General features: G+C 42.6%; 1 protein-coding gene across 2 annotated transcripts in view; it reads right to left on the reverse strand.

The window, feature by feature from the left end:
- Positions 1 to 23,265, reverse strand: part of LOC143218737 (solute carrier family 7 member 14) — a 99,401-nt gene that overhangs the window by 60,237 nt on the left and 15,899 nt on the right. For both annotated transcript variants that reach the window (XM_076444141.1, XM_076444140.1), the window contains exon 2: positions 1,616 to 1,767. In XM_076444141.1, coding sequence (XP_076300256.1) covers positions 1,616 to 1,762 — 147 coding nt within the window. In that variant the 5' untranslated portion in view covers positions 1,763 to 1,767. The remainder of the gene's footprint in view (positions 1 to 1,615; positions 1,768 to 23,265) is intronic.

Here is a 23,265-nt window from a genome sequence, read left to right on the forward strand (position 1 = left end):
GACTATTCAGAGGGATTATGGTGAGGGACCGAGGGGAGAGGGAAAGGGGTGCGAATTTGAAACCAGCCAAGGAGAATGTATTTTCCATTAGAAAATAAGTAGGAGTCAAAAATAAAATAATTAAACAGGAGCGAGGAATATTCAGAGGGATTATGGTGAGGGACCGAGGGGAGAGGGAAAGGGGTGCGAATTTGAGACAAGGCAAGGAGAATGTATTTTCCATTAGAAAATAAGTAGGAGTCAAAACGAAAATAATTAAACAGGAGCGAGGAATATTCAGAGGGATTATGGTGAGGGACCGAGGGAAGAGGGAAAGGGGTGCGAATTTGAAACCAGCCAAGGAGAATGTATTTTCCATTAGAAAATAAGTAGGAGTCAAAACGAAAATAATTAAACAGGAGCGAGGAATATTCAGAGGGATTGTGGTGAGGGACCGAGGGGAGAGGGAAAGGGGTGCGAATTTGAAACCAGCCAAGGAGAATGTATTTTCCATTAGAAAATAAGTAGGAGTCAAAACGAAAATAATTAAACAGGAGCGGGGATTATTCAGAGGGATTATGGTGAGGGACCGAGGGGAGAGGGAAAGGGGTGCGAATTTGAAACCAGCCAAGGAGAATGTATTTTCCATTAGAAAATAAGTAGGAGTCAAAACGAAAATAATTAAACAGGAGCGGGGACTATTCAGAGGGTTTATGGTGAGGGACCGAGGGGAGAGGGAAAGGGGTGCGAATTTGAAACCAGCCAAGGAGAATGTATTTTCCATTAGAAAATAAGTAGGAGTCCAAAATAAAATAATTAAACAGGAGCGAGGAATATTCAGAGGGATTATGGTGAGGGACCGAGGGACCGAGGGGAGAGGGAAAGGGGTGCGAATTTGAAACCAGCCAAGGAGAATGTATTTTCCATTAGAAAATAAGTAGGAGTCAAAACGAAAATAATTAAACAGGAGCGGGGACTATTCAGAGGGATTATGGTGGGGGACCGAGGGGAGAGGGAAAGGGGTGCGAATTTGAAACCAGCCAAGGAGAATGTATTTTCCATTAGAAAATAAGTAGGAGTCCAAAATAAAATAATTAAACAGGAGCGAGGAATATTCAGAGGGATTGTGGTGATGGACCGAGGGGAGAGGGAAAGGGGTGCGAATTTGAGACAAGGCGAGGGAAATGTATTTTCCATTAGACCGCGACGCCGCGAAGATTGATCGGCGAAGCCCGGAACGTACGCGAGTTTCTCGCGGGCGTGTAGAGGCTGTTGAAAAATCCCGTTAAAAATAGCCGGGATCGATACGGGAAGAAGGCGGAATCCACGGAGTGGCTGGGAGAGAGGTTCCTTTCCTCGGAGGATTCGGACGGGAGAGGCGAGAATAGACGGGCTCCGGGTTGAACGCGGCGACGAGGATATATGGGGTCGTGACGGGGTTGCGGGGGCGGTTTGAATTTACCGGCGACGTGATTTCAACCCGGCTATTTTTAGCCAGTCCTTCTCCGCACCCCGCGGATCGTCGAATCTATCCTCGAATAGAGCTCGCCCGATAAGGGACTAAGACCATAACTGCGAGAGGCCGGGTTTCGGTTGATTAAATTCCCAGATCTCTCCCTCTCTCTCTCTCTCTTACCTGTAGTTTCTGCTTTGAGTCGGTCGGGTGCAGTGGCTCGGGCCCAGACTTGCTCTGGTCGCCCTGGAGACTTTCCACGTTCTTCGTGCGGATGAACTTCCCGAAGAGCTCCAGGCCCTTCTCCCGGTCCATCAGGTCCAGCTTCATTTTTCCTGGAAGCAGAACGAGGCAGAACGTTACACTTCTGACGTGAAACGTCTGTGGGCTAGGGCGCATCCAATGGATAAACCCATCGACACATAAAGGTCGGTTTATACATATATCTTAGCCAGTCCCTACCCCGGTTTCGTATCCGGTATTTTATTTGTTTGGAGAATACTGGATACTATATTAATAACACTGTTCAACACCAAATTTGATTTCAATATACTGTTGGGTCCTTCTTATAGAGTTTTTTGCGCTGATTCCGAATCCGTCCTTAATTTTTCTCCTATACGCACAGTTTTTGAAAAGAGCAACGTTAATGAAGTTTGAAAGACGATATCTCTCTTGCGCCAAACTGCGCCAAGGTGCCAATGGAAAAATAAATAAATAAATTGGTGCAAAAGTAGTGTCTCTTCGTCTTTAATCATTGTTTAAACATGTTTAAACAATCATAATGTATTAATATTGGATATCACTGTATTCGGGAGTGTCTACAGAATCTTTTGCTGTAAAGAACAATTCAATATCTTTTATAATAACATCACAATATTTGTTTAAAGTTGAAAAATATGTTTTTTTTTTCAAAAACTGTGCGTATAGGAGAAAAATTAAGGACAGATTCGGAATCAGCGCAAAAAACTCTATAAGAAGGGCCCAACAGTATATTGAAATCATTAAAAAAAGTTGAAATTTGTTGGACAATGTTATTACCCTGGTTTTGTATCCAGTATTTTAGCTTTTTGGGGAATACATTATACAAGACCAGGGTAGTGCGGTTTTGTCCGGCTGGCCCGGACCGGCTACGATAAACCGACCCTAGATCGTCCAAGTAGAAATCAAGAGATTATCGTTTCCATTAAGGGCGAACGAGAGTTGAAGAATGGGACGGGAGGATCGAGGATTATGCAACGACGAAAAACATCGGGGATAATCAGTCGCGAAGCAAGGATAGTCCGGTCGGTAGGTTCGCGCGTATGAATAATGCAGTGTACACTCGGCGAGAGATGGCCCGAGCGAGAACGACGCTTATGTCCTCCCGAGCTAATGGAATTCCTGAATATTGTCCGATCGCTTCCGCGAACGTTCGCGTCGGCCTGTGCCCTGAAAAAGCATCCGGGCGACACGGCCCAGGAGCTCCTTTAAATTCATGAAGGCGACGAGATAGAACCGTTCGCGTAATCGACGTTGATCCGAAAGCCACCCCCGTCGAGAAATTAGCTCGTGCATGGGGAAACACGGTTCGGGAAAGATACAGCTTCGAACGAGGCGCGATCGTAATTCGAAGCAACGGGCGCAGGCAAAAAATCTTTCCTTTGTGATTACGTAATTAGCCCGGGGGGCCGAAGGTAAAGCGTAACGTAATTAACGGGCCGCTTTGCATTTGCCGGCTCTCACAGGGACAATACGACTGTGCGGGAGAACAATCGCGGGGCTCGGGAGCTCATCCTCGGCTTCAGAAAGCTGAAGCCGAAGCTTCTGTGCGTCGTCCCGGCAATTCGGATAGCTTTCTGCCGACTAACGGCGTGCCGGCGGGTGGATGCCCCTAATTATCATTCACAAACGTTGCCTAACCTCTCGCGCGACGTGACAGGCCCACAGTCTGGCCGTCCTTTGAAAAATCTCGCACCGAAAGCTCCCGAGCTTTCTCTCTCTCTCTCTCTCTGTGTGTGTCTCTGTTTAACCTTTGTAATCTTGTTTCGCGGAAGAGTCGACGCGCCCGCACACGTACGTGCAGGCTTCCTGGAAGAATTCCGCGGGAACTTCCGCAAATTATTCCCGCAGCTTTTCGAATTCAACGAAAACAGTTTGCGAGAGAGTTCTCTCGACTCGTCGGGTTTCTCGGAAACCTGTTCTTTTTTCGAACTCGACGAGATTCCCACAGGGATGCGAACGAAGTCCGGCATGTTCAGTGGCGCAGTGTAAATTACAATTTAATAAATTAGAACGAATATTATGTGACGCACTGCACACAAACTTCAGCCGGCAAACTGCGAAAAGGCTGCCGCGCCCTTGAACGTATCGAGGATCCGGCCAGTCAGGGGGAAACATGAAAAATTCAGAGGCGGCTCTGCGAGCGGGATTCTCTCGTTCGTTTCGGAAATATTTGAAAACATCCTCTCGCGAGTCCCGGATTCGTAGCCGGCGCACGACGTGGGAAAAACGCGGCGGCGCATACTGACGAGCCATTTTCGTGGCTCGTTACCGCTTAACCAGAAAATCACGTTCAGCCCCATACGACAGGGGGTGCGTGGGACTCGGGGAAAAAGAACCGGTATCGTGATTGCGTCTTGACTCGTGCTCGTGACCATGCATAAACCAACGGTGTCCGGTCACCTGTAAAATTCCGGCGCCTCCTGCATACACTGCCCGAAATTACCATAAAGCCACCTGACTTTTTGGTGAAATCTTATAATTACAGTAAGGCTGGACTTATAGTGGAGCTGCGAGCATCGATGATAGCTGCCCGGTGAAAAGAAACCAACATTCGTGACAACATTTCGACACACGCTAATGAAAAAGTATATACAGGCTGCGCCATTTGTAGGTACCATATGTTAAATGCTTATAAAATAGTGAAAACGTAATTAAATCGAGTTCGGTTTGCGATATTTATTTACTTTGGTTTATACCAATACAAAAAATTCATTTTTTAAATACAACGTCGGGCAAGTAATCACCTTTATGAACGACGCAAAGAAATGCTCGTTTCTGGGCATTTCCCATAACTTTTTGCAACGTTTCGGGCATTATTTCCGTTATTTCCTTACGGATTGCATCTTTCAGCTCCTGGAGGGACCGCGGCGCGCCAACATAAACTTTTGACTTTAAATATCCCCACAGAAAAAAGTCTGGAGCAGTCTGGAGGCGTCAAATCCGGCGAACGTGGAGGCCAATTGTAATCGCCATTTTTCGAGATTAAGCGATTCGGGAACAATCTTCTGAGGAGAGTCATTGTGCTGGTGTTAAGTTATTCATGGTGAATAATGGTATGAAATGAGCTGTCAAATACGCTAGAATATTCTCCGGAATGTTTACGAATAACAATTGTTTTAGCGTTTAACATATGGTACCTACAGACGGCGCACCCTGTATGTATTTTCTTTGTTTTTCTTTTTCACCGCACAGCTCACCTCACTGCTCCACTACAAAACCACCCTAAGGAGCATATAACTGATTCCGCACACTTTTAAATCAGAACAACTTTTTTACGAACGCACCAAACGACTTCAATTTGATACTCTATCGATCTATGACATAAAAAATAGGACGTTCCATTAAAAAAAAGATCAAGGTGACCTTGGAATGTCCTCCATCACTCCACCCGCAAGAAAACAATCAATACTAAGTAATGTAGCCCGTCGTACCAAAACAACTTTTGTAGGGACACTTTTTTGATAACGACAACGTAATCCGAGATATCCTGCTGATCTCATTTCAGCAGGACGCCCTGTAACATTAAGCATGCCTAATCAAAAATTGGCTCTGATGCAACGTGTACAAACACATTGATAGAAAAAAAAAAAATGCCAACAGAGGTATAATTATAATTTTCATTTTCATCGCACCCGTTCGTCTCGTAATAATCGAGCCGGAAACAAAACAGTCGGACAGAGGTGGGATATTCGGATCTACAGCGTGGGCAACGAAGTCGTTGATCGACGATCCGGAGTCACGAAATGCCAGTCGGAGAATGCTCGGACAAGCAACGTAAATCGACCGAAAGATCGGCCGAGTGGTACGAGTAAATTGCTGCTTGTCCAAGTAGTACAAATCGACGATCGATCGAACCAGACCCAGTACAAGTACAACACCGGTGCTCGGCCAAGTAGTACAAGTCGATCGTGGATCATCCGAGCGAGCAATCGCCTCGACGAGGAGAACAAGGAGGCTCCTTCGGTCCTGCGAGGCCTCGAAAACGAATTTTCCAACGACTCGAGGGCGAGTTATCCGAAGTTTGTTCGCGCAGAAGCGAATTTAGTGGCCTCCGGCAGCCGTTTATCGGCGGACGCGAAACAACACCGGAGCGCTATAAATAAACAAATGTGTGCCCGCGTCATAAATCTCGATGGTCTGCGCGCCGACCCATCGCTTATCAATGCTCGGCAGAAGGGCGTCCTGTCGCGTTCGACATTTCCACCTCTGCGCCCTTCGCGGTGGCTGCTATCTTCTGTGCCACTCGCTGCTCATTGAGTCGCCGCACAGTGGGCTGGATCGAGAAATTTAGTGACACTTCACGAAAGAATCGACTTTCTCATATCGATTTCTAATAAATTCGTATTGCTTCCTAAATGTCCATCAACATCGAAGCGGAAAACATTAATGTTCGTTCACAAAAACTGTAGTTAAGGGGGCCGTCTCCTAGCAGATGACGGTCGCGCGTGAACACTCGCACACCGCTAGACCACGTATACGTACGCGAGAATTGCTAGGATCAGGGAAATGCGTTCTGATTTCTCGATAATGCAAAGACGGGGGTTTTTATTAGTCAAAATCGCTAGATAAAAGATCAATCTAGCGCGCTGTTTGCTTCAAAAGTCGTTCTTTTACGTTTCCGAGCAATGATTTTGCAATATTCGGCTGCATGCAATTCACCGGGCTTTGAAACTTCGAGGAAGAAGTTTCCCGTGGAGCAGGGGCAAGTTTTCGCGTTAGGCATCCGCGAAATGGCTCACAGGCTGTCGTGATTTAGCGATGGCGGTGACAGCGCGGCCGATGACAAAGCCCGTCACCTATAGTTTATGCTACCGTTAGGATGGAGGCGGTTCCATGGCTAACGAGCATTCCGGGTAACTCTAGCCCGCGAATTACCGCGCGTTGACACGGTTCGCCCTTCGGCCGCGCGCGCAATAATTCCTCTCTCTCCTTCTCTCTCTCTCTCTCTCTCTCTCTGTTGCCACAGAGCGGGTAGGTTGGCGGCTGGAAAATGGGATCGCGGGCAGAAACGATGCCATAATTAATCGAGAACTGGAACGCGTAATGTCCTCGACAAACAGGCTCGACGCCAGAGATGGGTAGATTCGTATTCGTAAATTCGAATCCGAATTTGATTCACAGCACCTTAACGTGTCAATCCGAATACGAATACATTCGTATTCAAAAGTGTGAATTCGAATAGATATTCATATTTGCAAGTGTGAATCCGAATACGAAATTTGGATTCACACCTATGAATCCAAATCATTTCGGATTCACATCTATGAATACGAATCCATTTGGATTCACACTTGGATTCACTGAAAAATTCAATTGAAAAGGCCAATTTTGGGTGTTAGCGAATTTTCGGATGTATATTTATTGGTGTCAAACTAAGTAATTGACCCGAAAATGAATTTCCTACTATTTGGAGCCCCAAGTCGAATGCGACTGGTCCCAGGTTTGAGGAGTCCATAAATAGTTAAAAATCGTGATTTTATGGTCATAAACGCTAAAAATATCTGCTAATTTTTCGTAACAAATTTGTATTATGAACAAGTTTATCAACCTTTCAACCAAGTTAGCGTTTTTATTATTTACTGGTGAGTTTACTAACCAAATGTTTCACGAAAAACAGAAAATGCGCAAAGGAAAGCTAGATATCACAAAATTTTGCGTTGCTTTTTATTTTGTGTTTGTTTTTTTTTATTTATTTTTTATTTTACCGTATGATTTATACGGTAATATTTATACGTTTTTGTAATTCGGCGAACGTTCAAAGGTTGGAAGTTGAATAAGATGGTCATTTAATTTAATATAGAGGCTTTCGTAGGGTCTAAATGAGATCATAAGGCTGTATCTGTTGAATAAGTTTATTATAAAATTCAAATTCAAATAATTCAATTCAAATAAATTCAAGTAAAAATAAAAAAATAAATAAATAAAAGAAACAAACACAAAATAAAAAGCAACGCAAAATTTTGTGACATCTAGCTTTCCTTTCCGCTTTTTCTGTTTTTCGTGAAACATTTGGTTAGTAAACTCACCAGTAAATAATAAAAACGCTAACTTGGTTGAAAGGTTGATAAACTTGTTCATAATACAAATTTGTTACGAAAAATTAGCAGATATTTTTAGCGTTTATGACCATAAAATCACGATTTTTAACTATTTATGGACTCCTCAAACCTGGGACCAGTCGCATTCGACTTGGGGCTCCAAATAGTAGGAAATTCATTTTCGGGTCAATTACTTAGTTTGACACCAATAAATATACATCCGAAAATTCGCTAACACCCAAAATTGGCCTTTTGAATTGAATTTTTCAGTGAATCCAAGTGTGAATCCAAATGGATTCGTATTCATAGATGTGAATCCGAAATGATTTGGATTCATAGGTGTGAATCCAAATTTCGTATTCGGATTCACACTTGCAAATATGAATCTATTCGAATTCACACTTTTGAATACGAATGTATTCGTATTCGGATTGACACGTTAAGGTGCTGTGAATCAAATTCGGATTCGAATTTACGAATACGAATCTGCCCATCTCTGCTCGACGCCGTTGTTTCGCCCAGCCAATTATTGCTCCTGCTTTCATCAGCCTCTCGCTCGCTTGCTTGTTCGCATCTCTGCAGTTCCTGTTGGAACGCCGTCGGAACCCCATTCGTGCGGCTTCTTCGCGGACACCTGTTCCTGCTGCGAATCCACTCCGCGCCTCGTGAAAAATTGATCGACCGAACGTCATGTCGCGGCGAGCCTGCTTGACGTCGGACGGGCACTCTCTTGTTTTTAAAAATAGTCGAACCGCTGAATTATTTCGCGCTTTATAACCACGCTGGTCCCCGGGACGCGGAAGCGGCGGACAACTTGGCAATCGTGGCTCCCTATAATCGCGGTAATTACCGCGAGGCGTGCGAGAAAATCGCCGGTGGTATTTTCGCCGGTTGACATTTATTCCGCCTCCGGCGGAGCGATCGAGCTCCGTAATACATCTGGCCTGGTGCCATTCGGGGATATATCGATCTCGCAGAAAATCTACGCGACCGTGCGGCCTCGGGTCCGCGTATTTTTAGCGCCTCGTCGACTTACCTGGACGAGCCAGCCTCTCCTGGAGCCTGACATTTTCGAGCTCGGGAGTCCTTCCGTAGGCCTTCTCCTTCTCATCTTCTTTTTCTCGCGAAATCATAAGTCGTACTGATTGTATTGATACAATGTTTTGATACATTGTATGAATTATATTGATACAATTTCGAAAAGGTCGTTTCCTCTCCGATGCATCGTAGGGTAAAGTGCCCAAATATGGTATAGTCGCCTATTATGGCACTACCTTATATCTCGTAAAGGAGAAGTTGCACTCTGATGAGAAAATCCTCAAACAATAGTTTACCATGTTTACTCAACAATGCCCAGTGCGATCGCACCATTCTATAGATTATAGTATCGATCCTCCGCCATAGTTGTGTCTGCACGTGTTGAATATTTCTGTGGTTAGATTTTCGATTGTATCTTTTCCGAGTAAGGTAAGTGATTTTGGAATGTTTGAACATATCTGGAGTTTCAGTTTATTTATATTAATGTTTCCCGACTGTTGGTTTGGGCTGAGATTCGTTTTCTCTTTGTCAGTAGCTAGTATTATCAGTCCACGTGGAGTTCCCAATATGGCACTACCAAGGGTTCCCTAATATGGGTATAGCTATATATTGACATTCTTGGTGTGGGTGCCGAATGTGGCACTAGGTGTCATATTAGCAGTGTGTCCAGACAGGGGTAATCGAAAAGGAATCGGGGGGAATACTAGTACCCCCTCTCTGATGACCAGAGTAATATGTGACACGTTGCGCGACGAGAATAGAGTGAGGCAGAGTGAGGCGAATGGAAGACACGTTGCGCGTGCGCGATAGGGACTGAACGGTGGAATAGGATAGTGGAAGGGGATAAGGTGGAGAGCCCGGAGGGGGAAAAGATGTTGGTTTCAACATGAATCTGGCCACACTGCATATTAGGGACTCAAGGTGTACCATATTAAGAACCCCTTTCGCTGGAACCTGCAAGTGATACACCACAAAAAGAATATTTTTCCCAAACTGTATTAATTTTTTAATAAACTTGACCGCAGAATCTTATACGGAGGAAATGCATCTAGAGCTGGTAATTTTTCGGACGAAAAAGAGCATTCTAGAATAATCAAAAAATAACCAACAAAAAGTGGTTCATATTTGGCCACTTTACCCTATACATGTTGTTTGAAATATCGATCGCAAGATAATGAAATGCAATGCACATGCAGTGAAATGCACATGAAAGCAATGTAAGTAAATGATTGCAGTATCTTGTTACATTTTTACATTCTGGTTACGCAGATATTTTAAAGTTTCCAGTTTTACATTGTGAAGATATATTTTTCAGGCGCAGTTTTTCTACTTTCTTGAAAATGATCTGAATGAAGATCGAAACGTTGAAAGTTCCAAACTAACGTGCAAATTTTGCTTTTTTCCTATAAACTGATCGAACCGTTGCGCCGAGAACATTTGAATATTATACATTTTACCCTATACATTCATCAATTGTTGCTGGCGGTGATCTGCAGTAATCGTGTAGCCGGGTTGAAGCGGCTCATAATTAAAACCCCAGGAGAATGACAGCGAAACTTTTTTTCCTCGTGAATATTGTCAGTCGAACACGCGAGAGAACGACCTGACACCTTGAGCACGGTGCGAGTGGAAGTAGAACGAGGGCAGAGGCTTCGAAGGGACAAGCACAGGAGAGAAGCGACCTCTTTCGGTCTCCTCCGGCCTCCTTCGACCTGCTACGGTCGGGCAAAATGAAACAGGAGTCGGGCTGGTAGCTCGTCGAGGGAGGATTTCAAAGAATTCTGCCCATTAACCCGGCCGGGCGGAACAGTCGTTTATTAAGGCGGACAGGTAGAACGCCTCGCGACAGCTTTCAGCGCGCGGATTTGCAATGGCTCGTACGATTTATCGCGATCGACGCCGCCGGAGTTGGACAGCTTGATTTATGGGACGAGTTTCGTCAAAGTTAATAAACGACTCGTACACACCGCCGCGCCGGATCGATCAAGATCGAACGAGAATCTCGATCCCGGGAGCCACTGGCACGGAAAAACCGAAGCCGGGGACAATTAAACGAGTTCTTCCTTTCTTTCTTCGAGAGGTACTTGCCTGGCCGACCAATCGCGGCTCCACGATATCGTTCTCTTTTTCCCTCTCCGAGAGACGCACAAAGGAATCTCTCCCGTTTCCCGAACGGCATTTGATCTTCCTCGCGGCGCCCATAACCGGGAACAATGCAGATTTCCCGTTTCCCTTAGTCCCATCAGTTTTGTTCACCGAGGGCGTAGTTTTCACGCCGGCAGACCGCCATTTCCGCTCGAGCGGAACAGCTCCCTAGGCCGCCCGACTCGTAGCATCCCTGTAAGCCATGGGGGACGGCAAATAGCATCGTTCGAATCGAAGCTAACTGCGAAGGAGTAAGTTCCAGTTTCGCGAAATGGAACGATAAAGCCTTTCGTCTCGTTTACCTCGGAGAGGGTTGATCAAACTGAAAGAGCGTTAGCCAGTTGACGGTGCTTGGACCGCAAAGGTCGGAAAACACTATCTTAACGTTATTTATGGGCTCAGGGTCATTATTAGACAACGAATTATATGCATTCATGACAAACATGAGAACGAGTAATTTAAAACAGTAACTAGAGGGTTATTGTTGCTCGCTCGCGGATAGGACTGCTCTTGCGAAAGGGTTAGTGGTACGCATTGCTAGTTTTTTTTTTATTTGGTGTGTGACTCTCCACGAGCCACACAAAGAACTTCCCGATTCGTTAGTTGCAGTATATTATTATCATTATTAAGTGTACGTTTTAAGAAGATCATACGTTTTCAGGGAAATTCAATAGTTTTCTACTTATCAAAATGTTTGCTATATGGCGTCGCATTAAACCAACATCGTATGCTCGTTGCTCGCTTGGTTCCTTGTTATAGCATGCTAATGTTGCAAAATAAATTGTCTTAATTAGTTTTTCGCAAACGATACAACTCCTCATTATCCGGGTTTGCAGTATTGATCCTGGTTTTCTTCGATACTGTTAATTTAAATTGTCCCAAAATATGTAAACCCCGCTCAATTTTGAAACTCTGCTCAGTGCTACATACAACATTTGTAAAGTTCGCCTTTCTGATTTTTTAAAATCCAAACATACTTTCTCGTATGTTTGTCCCTGACTTTTATGAATCGTAATCGCTTCAGCAGGAACCACTGGAAATTGACTACGTGTGATTTGATATTTTTCCTCACTCGACATATTTACGTGATTCGATATTTTTATTATTGGTGTTAAATTTTGATGAATATTTGCATTTTTCATATAATCACGATAACGAGTTCTTACTTTCACTCCTACTCTGGCCAATTGAATATCTAACCACAATATAGACGGAATTTTAGTATTTTCTTGAAAAGTAATCAATTTTAATATTCCGCATGTGTGCTCCATTAACCAATCCGTTTTCAACATCAATGTTATTAATAATTATCATGTAGTTTATATTAATTTTCAATTTAATCTCAGTTAATAATACGTTTTGAACTGATTGTTTTTTTAAAGATTGTAATATAAATTTTTTTTTGTACTTTCATCGATATTCTTTGAAAATGTATTCTTGGGAGTAGAGATGATTAAATCACTCTTGCATTGGGATAATTTTCGATTATTGTAAGCGGAAACATTAGCATAAGGTACAAAAAAAAATTTTTTGTGTAATTACGTTTGTTTCTTCGGTGGAAACTTTCCGTTTTCTTGTATAAATTGCATTGTTGAATGAACTTCTTTCGAAAAAACTAAAAAACTACTTGACCAAAATGGACCAAAATCTAATCAGCTCTAAAGTTACAGCGGGGCACATCGATTGCATCATTCATCATCCTGATCGCGTTGTTACTTTTCCTGAAAACGTTAACGAAAAATTTGATTACATAGAAACGGCCATACGCACACACACACACACGAACATTTTGCTGAAAATAGTCTAAAATGACTGCAATGACCATGAAACGTGAAGATCTGCTAAAAAATCGATTTTCGATTTTCGGGGTCATTACAATAACTTCCCTATAAAATCGGGAAGTTAAAAATATTAGAAAAATTTAAAAACACTGGTGAATTATTCCCAACCTATTGAGCATATTAACAAATCATCATGATTTTAATAGTTCGAGTTGCTGCCGGCAAGCTTCACGCGGTTCACAGCGACGAGATTAAAGGATTAAGCGCGGAGACACGACGCGGCGATAAGGCTGCCGGACAACTCGCGTAACAACCCCCCGACGCGAGAAGATTCCCCAGCGAGAACGGATTTGCGACACTGTGCTCTCCGCAACCAGCCGGTCTGCGTTCGAAGGAGAATATTGCGGCTGAGAATAGAAAATTCACGGTAGCAGACTAAAGTAAACGAGAGAGGACCAAGGACCCAGAATTTCGGGTAGCTGCCCACCCCTAATAATTTTAAATAACTTTTTCGTCACGTTATATGGGAGTCTACTGTAATCGGAGAGACGCACAGTGGTCGGAAATCGCCGAAACGTGGTCAAAATAGGAAGGAGTACTCTAATTTAGTTCAAAATTGATGCTCATAGGTTTTTCGGGTCGCTGATTATAAATCTGAGGTCAAAATTACAAAAAACAAAATGGCGGATTCAATATGGCGGAAGCGTAACCCCAAAAATTTTGGGACTCTCTTGAAAATTAGTATTCCCATAATTCTCGTGCCGTTGAATATGAATCTGATGTCAAAATTACAAAAAACAAAATGGCGGCCGGTTACGTGAAAAAATTATTTATATATTTCCACAAATATTAAATTATCATCAGGTGACTTCAGACAGCAAAAAATGTATGATTTTAGTGTTAAATATTGCATGCGAGGTAATTCTTTCGTTCCGATATTTCACTCACCTCTAGTGAGATAAATATATGTAAAAAAAACATTAAAATCTTACACTGTTGACTATCTGAAGCATTTTATTCTAATATATAACAAATATGTACCTTGCATTTGCGAAAATTAGTTTTGTCTACGATTCAGGGCAAATTCGCCATTTCGGAACGTTACCGGGCGCTAAGGAAATGGCGATAATTCATAAGGTCGCAATAGGTCGCTGATAAATGAAACGTACACTTGTTTAATAGCCTTAACAGCTTCTTTCCCAAAAAAAAAAAAATGATTGCTTGATCGCGATTGATAAGCAACTTTTTCGTTAATGAAATGTACCGGATGTGTAGTAGATTTCTCTTTTTCATCTCACAGAGTTTTAAAAAATTCAATAAAGCAATAAAATCAGAATATTATATTAAATTAGGACATGCCCAACAATAGCAGGAACGATAAACCAGCGTTACAGCGCTATGATAAGTCGCAGAGGTAATTTCAATTATGGTTGAAAATGCCGGTCTTCTAGAACTACTAACTTTGAACTTACGCATCGCCGACAGAAGTACGTATTAAGTGCTCGGGAACCTTATAAATAAAGTAGTACTACATAGATTTTTAAACAACGGCAAAAAATGTTCGACTATTGTCCACGATTTGGCGATTTCCGACCACTGTGAGACGTCCGGATATCAAGATGTGTGCTCGAGTAGCGCGCGTGGATCAATGTCCAGCTGTGATTAACCCTGTTTTCTGATCGGGCAGCGAGGCGAGCTAAATCTCCATCTCGACGGACTGAATCTCCGGCCGAGCGACGGAAGCGAATTGATCGTGAAACAACAGGGAACGGATGGTAAATTGTATACCGTATACAGCGAAACGCGGATAGACTATTCGGCTCGCAGAAAAGGGATTCCGCTCTCTCGCCGGTTGTGTTTTCTAATTCAAAGGGGGCGAACCGGCTCCTGCCGAGGGATATCTCTTGCATGTCGCGGCTCGTTAGCCTGATCGACGGTCGCAATTTCGATTCTAGCGGGCCCGGCGCCCTCAAATCCACCGACTGCTATCGGTTATCCATTACGCGTTTAACGAGGTCGCCGCTGCAAGAAACGATATTGCACTGCTATGGATTTATTTACAGCACGTCCGAGCGCCGGCAACCGTCCAACTTTTTTCCCCCCCAGTTTTCCCCCACGCCGAGCCCACGCCACCCCATTCGGAGCTTTGCATACTGGTTGGAAAGCCGCGATTTTGCTAACGATTTTCAGCGGAGCTCCATCGCTTACACACTGCAAATTTTATGAGGAATGTTGAATTGTTTCGCGAGAGAAACAAACGTTTCGGGTAAACTTTACTTCACCGGACTCGAAACCTTTCTCCCACGAATTATGATGTGTTTGGTATGTAATCCGGTAGATCTGAAGTTTCGATCCTGTAGGATCAATGGTTCAGGAGTTATGGTCGCTTAAAGTCGAGCATTTTTGACAGATAAGGGCGCCGCCACATTGCTGAAATATGCTCGACTTTAAGCGACCATAGCTCCTCAACTATCGATCCTAGAGATTCGAAACTTCGATCTGCATTAACGCCGGTTACAAATCTACTGAATTACATACCAAATACATCATAATTGGTAGGAGAAAGGCACTTTTGATTCCGGTGAAGTTAAGGGCTGCCAACATTTCGAACAAAAGAAACAGTTTCCTATAGCAACCTGTTACTCGGGCACGGCAGTTTACGATGCTAACTGCTTATCGGATAAACAATCACTACACGATTCCATTGGGAGCCGAAGAGAGAGAGAGAGAGACACTTTAGCTGCGCAAAGTATCATTTGCGAGGCGTAAGCTCCCGTTTCCGCGACGTTATCAAAACGCAATCTGGCCCGGATCGTGGTCGGGAAGCCACCGCGTTGTCCCGTGTAGTTCCGGTTGAATTACCAGCTTGCTTCTCATTGTCTCGGGCCCCGCATTGTCCCTCGAATCTCTCTTTCAACCTCCAATTACGGGGCTTATGAGTTTCGTACGCCCCCCGCCATTATCGTGACCGCGTTTTCAATGGAGGTGCGTCCTCTCGATACACCCACCGGAACGCACACACACGTGGACGCGTGTCCTCGATAACGATTTGCTCACGGGGACCAGCTGACCTCTGCGGCGAACTTTCGCCGAAGTTGACCGGGCACGTTCTCCCGAGCCAAATCTGCCATTAAAAGTTGCTCCGCAGCGATCCCCAACCCGACGAATAAATAAACAGGGGATCGTTTCTAACGCCCCACGCGAGGCGACCCGCAGCGAGGTCGCGGCCCCGAAAACCTGGCAGAAACTCGAAATGTGAACATTCAAGAATTCATGGTTATTCAGCGAAAGGTAACGATGTTGAGAGGCTAAATTCAGCACGGACTTCTATCATATACAGTGGGTGTGCAAAGTATTCGTACACCTTTTAAAAACTAATAACTGTTTTATGCTTGTACGAAAGGACCTGATTTTTTATAATCAATTAGAAGCACTGGTTTACGAAATGATATGCAGAAAAGATTTTCCAGAAATTTTTAATTTACAAGGTTACATGCAAAAATGAAAAAGGGATTTTCAAAACTTTTTTATTGGGGCCCTTAAAGAAAATTTGAAATGTATATGTTTTGTAGATCTAAAACAGTTACACACATGCTGAGAATTTCATCGAAATCGATTAACATACACGTGAGCTACAAGCGGTTAAAAATGGTGAAAATCGTAGTTTTATACGACTTTTGATCAAGTTCTGCTTCAAAAATCCACATTTTTTCCTACGTCAACCGATTTCGTTGAAATTTTCAGCATGTGTATAACTATTATAGATCTACGAAATATATATTTTAAATTTTCATTAGGGAACCAAATAAAAGAGTTTCAGAAAATGCCTTTTTTATTTTTGCATGTAACCTTGTAAATTATTATATAATTTTTGGAAAATCTTTTTTGCATATCACTTCCTACACCAATGCTCCTAATTGATTATAAAAAATGAGGTCGTTTGATACAATTATAAAACAGTTATTAGTTTTTAAAAGCTGTACGAACACTTTGTACACCCACTGTATGCATGTATTCGAGCTAAGAACACGAGTGGCGAGTGCCCGCAACAAACACACAGACGGGACTAAACAAAGAGTGGGTCCCCGTTTGTGGGTGGGCAGTAAGATAGAGGTAGGACAGGGCTTTAAGTCCTAAAGTATATCCCACGAGAGAGTAACCCCGTTTCGCGCAGCTTAGAAGATGGTGGGGGCGCAGCAAGCCTATCATCCCTCACTACACTACCCACTCCCCACTTTCTTGAACCAATTAGGGCGAAGATGCGCAAAGGCGAACGAAAACTGGTCTTTCCGCGGGGTTACTATCTAGTGGGATGTACTTTAGACCTGTGGTTTTCTTAGTGGGTATTAATGGGGTAGTATAGGCTCGATTTGGAACTAGAAAATACCTAGAATCTTACTAGAAAAATGGCTCGAAACATGGGTTTGCTTACTAGATTTTGGGTCCAAAACATGGGTCTGCGCGCTGTCGGTTTTTGTCCTTATTTGAGCAAAGTTTGGGCTGGGTGAGGGCTCATTCTAAAGAGGAAGGTTCAACGCACTGCGCCCTGGTCATCTCATAAGTCAAAAAGTCTTTTGGAGACAGAAAAATGCATTGAAATCTGCGGGATTTTTTCCTAGATTTTTTCTCTACTTTGGGCCCTCATATTATTAGTTATAAACATAATCTCGTTAACCTCGTAACCAGGGCGCAGTGCGTCTAACCTTCCTCTTTAGAATAAGCCCTCACTCAGCCCAAAATTTTCTGAAATAAGGACGAAAACCGACAGCGCGCAAACCCATGTTTCGAGCCATTTTTCTAGTAAGATTCTAGGTATTTTCTAGTTCCAAATCGAGCCTATACTACCCCCTTAATGGGGACACCGACCATCTGTGTTCTCCGAGTCCCACACTACCCCCTCTGGGTGTACGTAAACGTATTCTTTCCACACACGTCTTTAATCAAAAAAATATATTTTAAAAAACTTTTTAAAAACCACACTTATATTAAAATGCACTAATTACAAGGTTTGACGCATACAATAACAACAACAACAACACGGCGAGCTAACGAAGTGCGGTAAAAACAAAAACTTTTAAATGAAATTTCTTTCCGGCAGAAAATAAAGATCATTCTGATGTTTCAAATATTAAAATGCATTTTTGTCTTTACAATATTATAGCTGACGTTAAGACGAATTGAGCGATCTAGTATATATTCTGACCTTGAGGTCATAAGTAACGGTAGAATAGTGTTTGCCGACTTTCCGGGCCAAATTCCGCACCGTGCGAGGATCAAACGTTCTTGGAAATGATCGCGAGTTTCACGAGAATTCTCGGGACGTTTCCGTGGACGCTCGCGATCCAATTCCCCCGCCCGACTTTGGACACGTTCCAAACAGATTATCCCCCCGGAACATCTGGCCACCGTGGAGAATCCGCGGGCCGCCGTAATTCCCCGCAATGGTGGGAACTATGCCGCCAAGTAAAACCATCAGCACCCCGCCACTCTGGTGTTACGTAATCATTGTAATCAACGATTATGGCTCGGACCATGGGCAGACGGTCTGCCCTGGATACTTTGCCTACGTGGCTTTTCCCAGTCATTTTCCGTCCGATATCCCCCACGGCCACCTGCAACCTTTATTCGACCTTGTTTCCATGCTTGTCTGCACGTGAACGCGACATACACGGTGTCCGAACAAAGTCGGGAAACCTTGAAAGGAGAGGCTGCTGGGGTCATTTCAAGTAACTTTTTTCCTTTGTGCAAAATGTTCTACGCGGCTTCGTTAACACTAAACCTACCACCACCGGTCAAAATGACCGGTTCCAGATTTTTTATTCTACAATTATGGAAATAATAAAAATGATTTCAAAAGGAATGGCTGTATGGATATCTTTAGTAGAGCACGTATTACAATAGGGACCGCACAAAGTCTAAATAAAGTCAATCTCGTCATTTTTATAAGGGAACATGTGTGTGTACCAGTTTCTTTTAAGGCTCGATACACTCCAGGACAAACAGATAGATATTTCTCTCATTTGGTACATTAAATTGAAGAAAATGGATATTTTAATATGTCAACATATTCTGACATGCCTACGTACACACAATTATAATATAATACGTACAATGTACTGAATGTCATCCACCATAATTACTTCGATAGAATTTTCGAAATGGAAACGTAAATATTGGGACCCACAAGCCGGACAAAATGATAGCACAACTATGTAGCAGTTTTACATTTGTCAGTTGTGCAGATGTTACTGAAGAGCAAACATTTATTGCAAAACGTAATTGATGAAGTGGGTACTAGCTTCTCTCTTTCGTGCTTATTTAATAAAACAACATACTAAAGTGTTAAGAATGGGTCGTTGAAAAAACTAAGTGTATGTGACGTACATACGATATTGAAGTTAAAGGAAGAGCAAGATTGAATTGCACAAATATCAAAAATTGTAAATAGACGCCGAAAAGTTATGAGCTTGTTAAACAATCCTGAAAATTACAGGAAAAAGAAGAGTTCTGGGCTTTCTCTATATTTCGTTAATAATTCTACTTCATTCAATAAGAATAGATAAGTTAACGAAGCTTCGTTTCCTCATTTCAGAAAGACACACTAAAAATATATGTATAAAAATAATTGAATTTCTAATGTTTAATAGACAGAAATTACATGAATTTCAAATTGTGCTATCTCCTCGTTCCCTCCGACCAACTTGTCCGACCAATGTCTCAAAATTGCAAGAGACACGAACAAGATAAATGTTTTTCTCTTTTCAATATTTTTAACAAGCTCAAGCAACGTATTCATATTCTTAAACTGTTCTACGAGGCGATTCTACATACAAAAACCGAGAAACGAAATAACGTTCTGTTCATCCGTGCTTCGTGTTCGAGAATAATCGAATTCGATTCAATTGTTCCAGTTCGGAGAAATCCAGCGACGCGATCGCAGGAGAGTGAACGGTTCGGGAGGCTGATTCGAATGAAATTGCGAGTGGTTCTCCCGAAGCGATCGACCGTATCTACCGTATCGCCTGTGCTGGAACGAGTCGATTCGAGCGGAACGGTTGGTTGGTAGCTCGCGAAAACGGTGTCGTCGCCGGGTAATTAGCTAGCACGATACCGGTAAACGAGCGAGACATCGTTGCCGCCTCGACGCATCGTCGGTCTCGAGAATGGCGAGAGGATGTGGGTGGGTGGAGCGTGCCGGAGCCGGAGACGGTATCTCGGTCTGCCTAAGCGATTCTCGATATCTGATAAAATGTTTCGCCTAGTCGGCCGAAACAGCGCCGGGTACATAAAGCAACAGGCGAGGCGAGACACCCGGCGTCTATCAGGCATCTAGCCGACGGAGATTCATAGATTCCGAGATGGACCGGGAGATTCCTCCGCGACGGCAGAAACAACCGGAGGGTTTTCTTTTTCTTTTTATTGGAAATCTCAAAAAAGATTTATTACAACGTTAGATATGAATATAAATGGAGTAAACAGTACAAAAACCATATACAAAATTAAGCATGGGGATGTACAACCATTGGGTTCCTCTTAAACATATAAGTTACAACTTTTTAGGAACGAGTGACTATAGAGGCAGACTTTAATAGAATGGTAATTATTTTTCTCGGCGCTCAGGTTCGATCAATTTCTACACTAAATGAATATAGCTCGAGGGGCATGAAACGTTATAGTCCGGGTTCGAACCAAATAACGCTTCCGATTCGGGTTTGAATCAGCAAAGATGCCAAATGCTATTTTATTGGTATAAAATAAATAAATAGCATTTGGCATCTTTGCTGATTCAAACCCGAATCGGAAGCGTTATTTGGTTCGAACCCGGACTATAACGTTTCATGCCCCTGAAGCTATATTCATTTAGTGTAGAAATTGATCGAGCCTGAGCGCCGAGAAAAATAATTACCATTCTTTCAAATAGTGCGATCGCGAAAATACCTCCTTTAGCAGACTTTAATATTGGGCCCAGCCAAAAATATAGAAACGTCCAAAGGCAGTTGAAATTTTAACTTAACAAGTTTTTTCAGCAGTAGTAATCTTTGCGCATCATATAAATTGCACTGCCAAAGGACATGATTAAGAGTTTCACACACGGAGTTGCATCTACACATAGCGTTGTCAATAATGCCAATCCGTGCAAGAGATCCAGCAAGATGGTAATGATCAGCTCTGCTTCTATTTATTGAGACAATAAAATGACGGGATAGATTTGTGCCATTAAACCAAGGAAGACGGTTATCCCTATAATAATGAAGAAAATAAAATCTGCCTTTATATAACCCTTGACTTTTTAATTATTCTGAAAGTGTTGGAAAAGGCTTTTTTCTTAAATAGTTCGTACAAATCAGTATAAGGAATTTTAGAGATACCTAAAGAACAGAAAGTGGTAGCACTTTTACCTATAAGTCATCAGCAACTTCATTACCCCATATTCCGGAATGGGACGGGATCCAGTAAAATTTTATGAAATATTTATTAGAATTATTCCGAATAAATTGATTGTATTTCTTTTTGATATCCAATATAGAAGAATTAATTTTAATGTGATAATTAATGTGATATTTTTGCAAATTTGCTTATTTTCCAATTGATCGAACCAGTGCGCCGATAACATTAATTGTAGTTTACTGAAGTTGTGTCACAAAAATATTGCACAATGATCCGCAGTCTGGCCATGACGGGTTAAACCTGTCGTATAACGCGGGGGTTGACCATGGTCGAAGAAAAGGGACATGAGTCCGTATTCGTGTTGTGCCGCGCGAGTAGCCTAGGACAAAGAATTCGATTCTCCTTCGACCGGAAGGTCCGCCGAAAAACGGGAAGCGTAGCAAGAAAAGCAGCGGCGAAAGAAGAAAGAAGAAACTAATGGAGAAGCAGGGGGGTGAGAAAGTTTCGCCGTGTATCGATCGGTGGACAAGCAAACGCACGCGTCCACTGGCACGGGTGTTCTAGAAGTTACGGCACTTCTTTGCTCCGTCTTCTACGGTTGGTAGCACGGGTCGACTATTGGCCAGACGAGTAGTACGAGTCGAATATCACGAGACTTCAGATCCGAGGAAATTATTAACCCTTTGCAGTCGGAGCTTTTTTAACTCGAAAATTAAACATTCCTTTCAACCTTGAATAATTTCATCGTATTGGATTGGCAAGAAAGTAATTTCGGTATTATAGGGTGAAATGAAACCGAATTTCTTTATCCAAACGATGAACTTTAACCCCTTGCCTTACAATATCGTATCAAAATTGTGATGGACATTCTGAACAGAGTTTAATAAATACAGTGACTACCACTAATATTCGGACACTCTTGAAAACATCATAATTTGTTTACTGTTGTATTTAATATTATAATTGGTAAACAATATTGTTTAAAATAAGTAGCAGTCAAGGAACTATCGTTTGAAGTAAATTTCAAATAAACCACTTAAAATAGTAGCGAATTGTTGGCAATAAAATTGAAAAATAATTCGGAGTGCAAAGGCTTCAAATAAATTCTTAAAATGTTGTTCTCATAAATGCATAATAATATCCTCGGTGTACAGTGACTCACACTAATATTCGGACACTCTTAAAAACACCATAACCTTTTTTAATATATTGAAATATACGATTTGAAATTTTTGGAGAAGTCAGAACAATTGATTTGCTACACAACGTGACAAAAATTTCTGAAGAAACCTGCAAATTGTCGGAATTGCAGAGAAAATACTAAAAGTTGTATTTTTCAACATTTTTATGTGGGTTTATACGAAAAATTTGGCAAAAAATCATCGAACGAAAGGAAAAATATCCTATTCATTAAAGTTCATTGCTTGAATAAAAAATAATGGGCTCTATTTCACCTTAAAATGCCGAAATTACTTTCTTGCCAACCCAATATATGATTTTTCTTATTTTATATTAGCGCAATGTACTTTCCGGCTTCGGGGAAGTTGACCAAAAAATTTGTCGCACGCGGTTGGGACTTTCAGATTGGAATGCCGTGGAAGAATGTAGTCACGGAAGTTCGAGGTTTTCTCTTCGACAGAAGCTAGGTTCGTTAAACGGCGAGGCGAGAAGAAAAATGATCGATGTCGTTGGAATTCAATTAAATCAGTCGTAGGAAGCCTGCTTGTGCTCGTGTCAGAAACAGCTGAACGGGCCCGTGAATTTATTCCACGGCGAAGATGACTTGCATGCTGATCGCTTGGCATCCGGCCAACCTTCTTCCGCGGGTCGACCTTCGTTCCACGACATGGAGAACGGAAAACGAGTTGTAAACAGCCCCGAAAAATCGAGCGCGACCGGTGTGTGTACCGTGTCTACGCGAATCTTAGCAGTTGTCGGCTCTGCAGTCACTGTGAAGTGTGCGCAGGATAAAAAAGATAGGATGCAATCGAAAACGATCGTCTCGTGATAGCCACGGAATTTATTTATCGAAATCCTGCACTATAAAGGGGTAAACTTGACTTTACCGGACTCAAAACCTTTCTCCCAAGAATTATGATGTATTTGGTATGTAATCCAGTAGATTTGTACCCGGCGCGGATGCAGATCGAAGTTTCGATCCTGTAGGATCAATGGTTCAGGA

This window comes from Lasioglossum baleicum, chromosome 20 (assembly GCF_051020765.1).
Source record: "Lasioglossum baleicum chromosome 20, iyLasBale1, whole genome shotgun sequence".
Classification (NCBI taxonomy): Eukaryota; Metazoa; Arthropoda; class Insecta; order Hymenoptera; family Halictidae; genus Lasioglossum; species Lasioglossum baleicum.